Source organism: Biomphalaria glabrata, chromosome 5 (genome assembly GCF_947242115.1).
Source record: "Biomphalaria glabrata chromosome 5, xgBioGlab47.1, whole genome shotgun sequence".
Taxonomy (NCBI): Eukaryota; Metazoa; Mollusca; class Gastropoda; family Planorbidae; genus Biomphalaria; species Biomphalaria glabrata.
In genome coordinates, this window is record NC_074715.1 from 13,023,243 (window position 1) to 13,034,831 (window position 11,589).

The 11,589-nt window shown below is 33.0% G+C and overlaps 1 protein-coding gene across 1 annotated transcript; it reads right to left on the bottom strand.

Moving 5' to 3' along the window:
• Nucleotides 1-141: 141 nt before the first annotated feature.
• Nucleotides 142-9,095, bottom strand: LOC106061998 (transmembrane protein 59-like). Its single transcript, XM_056030459.1, has 7 exons — nucleotides 8,906-9,095; nucleotides 6,647-6,752; nucleotides 6,336-6,430; nucleotides 5,306-5,519; nucleotides 4,855-4,991; nucleotides 3,057-3,236; nucleotides 142-2,057 (listed from the first exon to the last, which is right to left on the bottom strand). Exons 1-7 carry the CDS (start codon nucleotides 9,065-9,067, stop codon nucleotides 1,926-1,928), a joined length of 1,026 nt encoding a protein of 341 aa, XP_055886434.1. The 5' UTR covers nucleotides 9,068-9,095; the 3' UTR covers nucleotides 142-1,925.
• Nucleotides 9,096-11,589: the final 2,494 nt, after the last annotated feature.

An 11,589-nucleotide genomic window follows, 5' to 3' on the forward strand; every position in this document is an offset into this window, starting at 1 on the left:
TCTAGTAGCTTTCAGTTGCTACTTGCCAGGATGGATAGTAGCATAATTACTCCAAGTAATATCTTTTGATAGTGTAAGACACATTATCCGTATCATCTGTCACTCAAAACACTCATGACATATGAACAACAACACAGAGCATTTGTTTTGTACTGTATGTTTATTCCAATATCCCACTTCAAAACCTAACACACAGTCTCACAGCCCAGTTTGAAAACAAATACAACAGCAAGTAGCAACTACTACAAGGGGAGACAAGAACAAAAAAAAACCATTCAGTTTACTTGGAACTGAACATTTCCAGTGAAACACTACAATACAGACAGCAAGGAAAACATCACAAATTGTTACTAAGTGTGATTCAGTCTGCTACAACAACAGTCAATAACCAAAACAAAAAGTTGAATTGACATTTTACACAAAAAGAAAAAAAAAATGCCCTGAATTGTAGATAAGATCAGGGTCAAGGAAAAAATAACCCAGGGACAAGTCAATGAGGATTTCATACATTGGTCTTCGGAACAACCACATTACATAGTACACTGCAGAGTAATGCATGTTTCAATCAACTACAGTGATGGGGTCAAAGTGTATCTAGAGCATACTATGTTTGACTAAGACTTTTGAAATTTTGAATAACTTTTAAAGCTTTCAATGGCCTAATATTTAACTCTACACTATGCCAGTAAAAGTCCTGTTTTAATCTATGCCTGATCCATTTTAACAATTTATTCCTAAATGATTACAATCAAGAAATAAAAGGCCAAACTTCAGTATTTCTTAGATAAATGAAAACCATATATGGTTATAGCAAATATACACACACACAAACTATAAATAGAGTGGAGTGTATCTGAACATGAAAAATAACATGCAAATAAGGTGACAGAAGTCTAGAATTGAAGTGAAGATGGCAGATGAAATGACATTACTTTAAAAGAAAAATCACCCACAAATCTTGATAAATATAAAGAAAATTTATAAACATGTCAAACGCACACAAAGTGGAAAGGGTTTCGGATGAAAAATTTGAAACAGGAGCACATTATAGAATGAAACAAGTTGCAGTGAAGATTCTTAACAGCTCAAGTCACAGGTAATGTTCGAATAGGCCAGTGGAGGGAAGCTTCCATGGGCCTTGAGTTTCAAGAGACTTAGCCTCAACTCTTATGACGATTACAAAATAACTCATAGGGAAATATATTCACAGGTTTAAGTTCAAATATGAAGATATAACAGAAACGTGATATGTTTAGGACAAAAGAAAAACAACATGTTTCTGGGTTAATTTCAACCAAACAGATGCATAAAGAAGCATGTTTCTAGGTTAATTTTAACCCAACTTATGTATAAAGAAACATGTTTCTGGGTTAATTTCAACCAGATTGTATAAAGAAACAAAAGATACAAATGGTGTAGTGCAAGTCATAATACATTAAAAAAAAATACTACATGATCAAAAAAACAAACAAGTGACTAATGGAGTAGGCCTACATATCGGGAACGTATATGTACTTATAAAAATGTTATTATCATACAGCAAAGTAAAAATGACAAGGAAAGTGCATTGCATGATTATTTTTTTATTTTTTTTTTAAATACTTAAAGCTATGAGTAATTTGTAGCTACTTTTTAAACATTAATTTGCATACTTTTTAAATGATTAACTAAATTAAAAATGTCTTTAAAAAAAACAACTTTTTATATGTCATTTGAAAATCAGCAAGTCTGCAAGAGTCTTCCTACCTGCCCAGAGAGTGCATGTACAAAACAGTCAATTTGATCAACAAAAAAATTATTATGAGATTGGGGAGGGGGGAAGCAAATAACAAATAGCCAACCCCCCAGAAAGTAAGCCATCTTTGTAAATCAAACTCTCTAAAGAATGACATAGTTAAATAAAGGTTGCCTGTACAAAACTTGACTTATATCCTCTCCACCCTAATCTTCACTGGCAGTGGTCTGGCTTCTATGGAGTCTTGGGTGTGAATTCTTTTAATGCCCAACTTCTCTGGCAGATTGCGCAGGTACTCCAAATCTCCATTGATGCTTAATTTCTAGAGTGCATGAGATAAAAGAAATTTATATGAAAACAAAAATGTGATGTATTATCAATTGGACACATTTTACTTTTAATATTAGAATTTCCCATGAAGTGATTGGTGCCCAACCTTGTGGCCAAATACATTTCCAACATCAGCACACACACAAATCTTCAAATACATTTGAACCTTTGAAAAAAATCTATTAGAGAATCAGAGCACTTTGCAAGGAGCTCCTTTTGACCATCAGGAAAAAATTCTCCTAATGGCCAGGCGTGCTCTTCATCCCAAGTCCTGTATGAAAGTTCCACAATGACAGCAATCATTACAACAATTGGGTCGCGACATGTAGCCCCTGGTAATGCTTGCTATAAACGGCCTAAGGCTGCACTAACCACAGGGAATTTCATCTTATTCTTATTACAGCCAAGAGTCTATGATGATAGCCCTCTTGTGGCATGGCATGTCAGACTTGCTGGACTGAACTGTCAGGTCTCTGTTCCATCCTCGTTCAGGAGATTTTTAAAAAATCACCAGAGTAACCTGGAAGAGAATATGTTCGCTCCCCCTTGTTCACCTATTGGCCTATTGCTTTTTTGTTGAAATTATGTTATGTAGGTCTATAATAGTATTGTCAATCCAACTGTTATTTATGATTGGTAATGTGAACGTTGCTTATCAAAGTCTACATGGACATGACTTATCAAAGTCTACATAAACATGACTTATTAAAGCCTACATAAACATGACTTGTCAAAGTCTACATAAACATGACTTATCAAAGTCTACATAAACATGACTTATTAAAGCCTACATAAACATGACTTGTCAAAGTCTACATAAACATGACTTATCAAAGTCTACATAAACATGACTTAACAAAATTCATTCCCTGGAAATAAAACATTAGAACTGAGAAACCTATGAAACAATACTTTTGAGTTGATAATGATTGAGAAGTCCATGTCAAACACACTTACATTTTCATACAACACAACTTTACAAACACACTACCTGTGGAAACCTTTGATCAGGGGCAGTTACAGCAGCAGACATGCAAAGCCAGATCATGGCTACAGCGCTGAGAAGTAAAATCAAACAGAGGATCAGCCTAGGAATGCCAGTTTTATGAGCTATACAAGTCAACCAGTCACTGCCATTGACATCATCAAGCTTGTAGCTCCAAGGTTCCATCTAAAGAAAAGAAAAAGTGAATATCAATTCCTTTGATCTCTTTAAAAAAACATTCATCACTGCAAATGATATAAAATATAGGTTATAGAAAGATTTTTTAAAAATTAAACCAAAAAATTTGAACTACTAAATAATTATGGTAATTGACAATGACTTTAGAATGCTTTGAAAATAAATTAACAAATACAATAGTTATACTGTTCAACCTACTATCCCAACAATAATTGTACCAAGTCAACTCTAAAAAAAAACAAGGTTACAAAAGACAGTTTGTGTGGTAACACAAACTCAAAATCGGCCCCCGAAGTAAAATGTTTTACATAATTCGGATAATCCTTCAGAGTTGAAGATAGTTTACTTCCTAGTCCAAACCTCCCGCAGGACGACGGGGGATGGGAGCAGGCAGGGTTTGAACCTTCGATCGTCGATAAATCCAAACGACAGTCCAGCGCACAAACCGCACGACCAGTGGTCCACCCAGGTAGGCTTCAATATTTTCAGAAAGAACATGCGAATGAAATTATATCAAAGACAAATGAGAGATATGAATGGAGAAAGAAAGTTAACAGATCTTGTGTAGTGCCCCAACCGTCCCGCAGATCAAAGGAATCGTGAAAGTGAATGTAAAGTTAGATGTGAACCTGGCCTAACTAGTTTGTGGTCTATAGGGCAGATGATGTAAAGTTCATCTGTTTTTGTGGCATACGGTTAACGAGGGTGTCATGTAGCCAGCACAACGACCAACCGCCTTTGCTTTTCCCCAACTAATATTAGAGCTGGGTAGACTCAGAAGTTGAACATCCCAGTCTTCACCAGGATTCGAACCCGGGACCCTCGGTTCGAACTAAATAAGTTAATTGTTTTGAAAAGGCTCAATCTCATATTCGAATCCTCAAAAAAAAAAATTAAAAAAAAAAAAATTTCCGCTATATAGAAAAAATGTTCATGAAAATGTTTATTAGATTACTATTCGTCTTAAATTAGGTCTAACATATAATGCATACTAATTAGCTTTTTCTTATAAAAAACTGCTTGCATAATTGATTTTAAAAATTAGAATTTTCGCTTTCAGGAAAAAAAAAAGTAGCCGTTGCATTAGAACTTTGAATGGTCTAAAATATTGTGAAGTCGGATTTTCAATATCTCTTCTAGTTTACGAGATCTAAACGGGACGGACGGACAGACATTTCGCACAAAACTGATAGCGTCTTTTCCCCTGTGCCTTTTTTCAAAACTTTTTGAGTTCCTCAATTAACGCTTTGATCAATTTTAGCTTATAATGTTCATTTTAAAAAATCTTTTTACCTATAACAAAAATTACACACCTTTTCTTAGAGAAAGCTTTTGAAGATGAAATGATGATTGTTTACTCAACAGCTTAAATAAAGTTGTACCCCTTTTTTTTCATTCCTAGAACAATATAATGACCAGCAGGCTGAAAGAATAGGAACTCCCAAACCCTAACTCTGGATATGAACCAAAGACCCCAAAACCAATAAGCCAGGTGTTTACTATAAGCCACCAAATATAATGAGTGTGTATTTTTTTGTTGTCCACACAAACTTGGTAACTTTCTGTATAGAACTTAAATAATATCTTTAGGACAAGTAAAATTTACCTGAGCAGCATTGAGTTCATCAGAGAAACTCCTAGCTGATTTCAACTGAGAGTGCCTGAGAACTGATGTTGCCGTGTTGTCTGAAGATTCTATGTTAGTCTCCAGCATTGAACTTGTTCCCTTGAATGCCGAGTAATCTAGAGAAACAAAACCAAATTAAAGTTAATCTTTTCACACTCAAAAAATAGCAAAATGAAGAAAAGAACAAAGCAAAAATTTTCACTTTTTTTAAAAAGCTTACTGGAAAATTTCATAAAATTATATTGTAATAACTATATTGTGATAACTATATTTTTCTCTACAAGTGTGATAAGTAAGCAAGTTAGTTACAGATACCAAGAAATTATTTTAACTTCAGTAAAACTTTTTAAAGCTAACAAACAGGAGATAAAAAAGGCCCTCTTGCTAAGTTCATAATAACGCAGGCAGAACATTTAAAACTGAAGCATACCATCAAAATCTTGGACATCCATATCCAGAACCTGTGGCTGCGACTTGACAACAACCAATCTGCCGCTGCCATCCTGCATAAAGAAGGACCAGGATACTGACATGTGATGAGTCACTTTGTCCACCATGTTACTATACAGGTTGTGCATATATAGAAAAGGATACATCATGCGGGGCATCCCATCAGTAAGGAAGTCTGCATCAAAATCTGTCATCTAGACAAACAACATAAGTTTGTTCCATAAAGGATATCATTAAAAACAAACAAAATGTTACCTTAAAGAAATATGGGGAAAAAATATGAGTTTATTGTTATTTAGTTATGGGAATAAGTTCAGATAAACTTAGCACTTTAAGGCTGTTAGGTATTATAACTTAATTTAGACTCAGAAATTCTAAATAGAACTTTGGACACCTGCACAAGTTTATTACTGTGACATATAGACTAGTGACATGTACAATAGGAGACAAGAACGCAGTATAAGCTAGAACTCAATAGACATTAGACAACAGTTAAAAATCCCTCTATTAATGCATTAAACGTTGAAATGTAAAGTAATACCTATCTACCTATTGAATGATCGACAGACAGACTAAGCTATGAAAAGTGAAAAAGTATGTAGATAATACTCCACATCACACCATGTCATCAGACCAGGATTTATTGAGCGTGAGCGGTTAAGTGTTATTGAGATGGTTACAAGCTTAGGAACCGTAGACTACCAAAATAAATTTAATGCCCATGCATCTTATACCAATAGTCCTTAAAGATACTGATAGATAGATGAAAAATAGCAGGCAAACCAAAATGTTTTTACAATTTTTTGTTTTTAATGTGTGAAATATCCTTCAGAGATAAAGTTTATAGCACCTAGCCCTAACCATCTGCAGGATGGTAGGATTCAAACTTTTATAGCACCTAGCCCTAACCATCTGCAGGATGGTAGGATTCAAACTGGAATTAGAACTACCCAATGCTACAAAACCAAGAAGGTGATGTATGCATATAATAAACAGATAAATCCACTCACTGGTCCCCATTTATCAGAGAAAGGCTTCTGGCTGTTACATCCCAACATACAGGCTGATGTATCATCATTCTGACTAGGATAAGCTTCATGACAATCTAAAAATAAAAAGTTATTGCTAAATAGATTATCTATATTAAAAGACAATGTATTTTTGCCTTGAAGTCATTAAAAAAATTATTCTAAAATTTCAATTAACAAAGTCTAGTAAAAAGTAATATTTGAAATGGTGTACTGGAGTAGCTGAGCCTTATACAATAAACTCTTGTATTAAAAAAAAGGCCTAATTTTTTTTTCTGTGTGGTTTGACTTACTTTCTAAACAGGTTTTAACGGTGCCATTTAATCCATCTTCATCACCTACCAACTCAATTAGAGAAAATAGTCTACAACCTCTTTTACAACTTTCTACAGATTGGCTCTGAAATTAAAAATAATTAATAAATTAATATAGTATTAATATATAATGTAATAAAAAAACTCTAAAGGATTTTATATGATAATGGCTAACAAAATTTTAAGTTCCAATTAGTTTTCTATGTCACCCATACAACAGTTCTCCACACCCAGCTAACCTATCCAAAGGAACAGCAAGCCCATATACAGTTTGGGGTCAGTGGCATCACAGGCTCTTAAGGGTTGCCGACTCCTGATATTCCCTCAGGGTTGACTTCCAAAGCCTTTCCCATGTTTGGGTATCTTATCTTATATAATACAGATGTTACTTCAAAAAAGAAGATGATTATGTCCTACACGTCATGCATTTAGTCATGCATATTAACCAATGACCTAAATTCTGCGAAGTCACTGGTTTTCCTGGCTGGCTCAGGCAACCCATTCCATGCTCTAAAAGCACTAGGGAAGAAAGAGCATTTGTCCTAGCATATGTGCCTTTATCTTTGTGGCTTTCTGAGTATTTTATTAGATTTTGTTTTTGTATTTGAAGATTATGGTTCAGTGTTTTAAGTATAATTGCTACTTTACTTTTGAGTCTTCTCTCCTGAAGTATTTCTAAATTTAGTGATTTTACTAAAGGTGTCACTCTAGTAAAATGTGAATATTTGTTTGTTATGAATTTCACTGCTCTATTTTGTGTCTGTTCCAGTTTCTTAATGTTTTCTTGAATAGAGGTGTCCCAAACAGAGGATGCATATTCTATTATTGGCCTAACCAAGGTCAAATAACATTTTAATTTTATGTTCTTATTTGGTTTATAGAAATTTCTGTAAGGCAGCAGAGCTTTGAATTCAGAGTTTTCCTTCTCCTAGATGGGTAGCCAGCCATGGATAATGAGCCCCTTCTTCCAGAAAAGTACTGGTTTAGGCACTGGTTACTTACCTTCGTGAGGCCCAGTGGCTGAGCGGTAAAGTGCTTGGCGTCCGAATCGAGGATTCGAATCCTGGTGAAGACTGGGATTTTTAATTTCGGGATATTTGGGCGCTTCTGAGTCCACCGAGCTCTAATGGCTACCTGACATTAGTTGGCGGAAAGTAAAGGCGGTTGATTGTTGTGCTGGTCACATGACACCCCCATTAACCGTAGGCCATAGAATCAGATGACCTTTACATCATCATGGTCTGAAAGGGGAACTTTACTTTACTACTCACCTTCACTCCTTCTCTGGTAAAAATGGGAAGTAAACCAGCAATAGCTTGTTTTTAGAATATTGGGGTATTCTTCAGACAAAATTGCTGAGTGAAGCCACTAATTAGCCAGGAATTGTATTTACTAGTTTTCAGAAATTATTTTAAAGATTATTTCAAGTTACGATTGGGGTATTCTAGATCTATATCTATCTTATGAAATACAGATGTTACTTCAAAAAAAAAGAAGATGATTACGTCCAAGGCGTGTCCCTAGGTCAATCTAGTGACCTAGTCATGCATGTTAATCAATGACATGGCCGCCTGGTCGTGTGGTTTGCGCGCTGGACTGTCGTTCGGATTTATCGACGGTCGAGGGTTCAAACCCTGCCCGCTCCCATCCCCCGTCGTCCTGCGGGAGGTTTGGACTAGGAAGTAAACTATCTTCAACTCTGAAGGAACATCCGAAACATGTAAAACATTTAACAAACAAACAACATTTTACAAACTAAAAAAAACTCTGTGACTGTCAAGTCATTGATTAACTAGATTAGTCATCTCTAGTATGATTTAGATCTAGGATCATCTAGAAAGTCTAATTTAGGCAAGAGTCTAGATCTATAATATTAAATATTAGACTTATAGTTACAGACTAGATCATGATCTATATTTTAGATCTAGATATTAACTTAGATATTATTAATCAATCATAGTTCAACGTCAAGTAGACTTTTTTTTTTTCTTTTGACACATATTTCACATAGACTAGATCTTATCTTATATAATACAGACGTTACTTTTAAAAAACATGATTAGACCTACGTCCTACGCGTCATACATTGATTTAGTCATGCATATTATGATATTAAATATTAAGTTAAGCTTATTGAACAAGACCAGTCACCAATCGTCCAATGACCTAGATTCTAAATAAATTCTACAAGACAAGACAGTGACAAGTCAATGGTTTTCCTGATCTAGCTAGACCTACCTTGTCAAATGAATCAACTATGTAAAGTGGGTACGTTTTCAGACAAACGTCTTCACAGGGATCTATATCACTTATGAGATTTAAAACAGAAGAGGACGTAGTTAGTGAAAATAAAAGAGTAAAGCAGCTCAACAAAAGCAGTTTGTTTTCTTGGGTCACCATTTTGTTTGTGTTGGAATAGAAACTATGATGATTGGTTGATCGATGGTCATGTGACTTACACTAGTTAGCGCTACACTACACTAGGAAAAACAATGGACCTATTTATAGATCTCGATATAAATGATATACAGTTAAACGCGCTCTATTTTCTATTATTAATTTATAATAAAAATCTCATGTTGATCTAGAATCTAGATATATTTCTAATGTTTTCATCTCATAAAGAAATATAGATCTATAGCTAGAATATTGCTCATGCGCTGCTTGATATAAAATCAAATTTTAATAATAATAATAATAATCTTTATATAGTTGTGCATTAGATTATATTTACATGTAACAATACTTTTCAAGATCTAGTACTTTTGTGTTTTGTGTCTTAGTTGCAAGCATACATGAAATGATAAGAATGGTAAATTTAGTTTTGAAGTAGGCTTACTCACACAAACCTATTCCTAAGCCAGCAAAAATTTATATATATATGTTACCTGTGTGTATTCTAAAAGACCAGATATGGTCGAGAGGTTTTCAAGGGATAATTAAGAATATAAATACACACACACAAAGCAATGCTTTATTCATAAATGTATATGTTTAACCAAAAATCTCATTCAAATCAATAACTTCAACTACACTTGAAATTAATTAATAAAAGTGCCAAGTGGCACAGCACACAAGTTTAAAAAAAAAAGGATTTAAAAAAAACAAACAAAAAAAAAAAGGCTTAATTGTATAAAGAAATTTATTTTCTACTTTAATAATGTAAACAGTTAAAATCAATTCACAAAAAATCAAATGAATTACTGAGAGATCACATTATGGTATATATATAGCAAGTAGATTGTATAAATAGACTCATTATTTTGATTTTAAATGTGTAAATGTCATTATGGTTTCAAAAATAAAAAAAGAGTAAAATCAAGAAAACAAAATTGACATCAAATTACAATAAATACATTTGAAATAAATAAAAATGTTAAATCCACTAAACATTTGTTTAGAAAAATATATGTGGAGTATTGCACATTTTATAATTAATATATATAGATATATACTTTATTTTTCAAAAATATTTTTCAACTCAAGGAACAATTCTGTCCATATTACACTAATGAATCTACTGTATATTTTTGTTCTAATGATATTGTTAAATATGGAATGCAATGAATGTTAATAGGAATGTGTTTATTCTAAACAGAACCAGGGAACAGTTTTTTGACATATGTGGGGTTTTTTTAACTGACTGAAAATGTGTTAAGCATCCTACCATACATAATATTCTCATCTGTGAAAATTTTTAAGTAAAGTGCACAAGTATGCTTCATATCTTTTTTTTTCAAAATCTAGTGCTCATTCTTTATTTATTTAAAAATGTAATACAAAAATTGTAAATAGATTTATCCTTCACTAGTTTTCAGTAAAGCAAAAATGCAAAATCCAATTGAATAAGGCATAATTTTTTGAAAATTTAATAGATTTTTTTTTTCATTGAGGATTCACAAATATTTGATGAAACAGTAAAAAAAAAAAACATGTCACTACTTTTGCAGAAGTCAAAACCCATTTTGTAGCTTACTATTCCATTGGCAAAACTAATATACATGGTATCTGTCTATCCTATATGGCATCTAAGTGTAGAAGACATATCTCATATGACATCTAAGTTTGGAACACCTATTCTATATGGAATCTAAGTTTTAATATTTGGGATGAGAATTTTAATGCATTGTTATAAATCTAATTTGTGTGTGACTTTCTGTATTTAACTATTGATCTATTACTTTCCATTTTAAAATATATTCTTTATAATACTTTATTACCAATGTCCACAATAAAAACAAAAAAACAGCCTTGAGCAAAAATCACAATGTTGAGAGTAGATATTGTAAAGACATGTATGCTGGTACATTTTAAACACATTTAAAAGATTGAATGCTTTTTTTAAAAAATCTCTCTCAAATAAAATGCAATTACTAAACATAAAATATATATACAGGTAAAATAAAAGATCTGGTAATTAGGATTTTTTGTTCAGATAATCTTTTCGAAAATTGAGATACAAAAAAAATATATTTTAAAATGTTAAAAACAAATCGAAAGTCTAAATAAATGCTGTTGAGATGAATAAGTATGTACCAAGTTTTAAATGAGGTCATTACCACATAGGCCCTATTAATTACTTGTATCACAATAAGTAACAATCATGACCTATTTTCAGATAGGGCTGATATGTGATATTTTGGGTTTTTGGTACATCTGCACAATTTAGGCCATGCTGTGCCCATAAACCCTCAAAGGTTACTTCCCTTTTATAGCTCAAGATCTAAAAGCTACAGCTAAGGCTCATTCAAAGCTCAAATAGTAAAAATTTATATAATTTAATAAAAAATCTGTTGTAAATATATATTTACAATTATTTTGCCCTATCGCAGATCAAATTTTTGTAGCCAACCCCCCAGATAAAGCCCAGTATATTTCCAGACATAGGGCTGACTAGTTTGATATGAGTAGATTGAGATCAT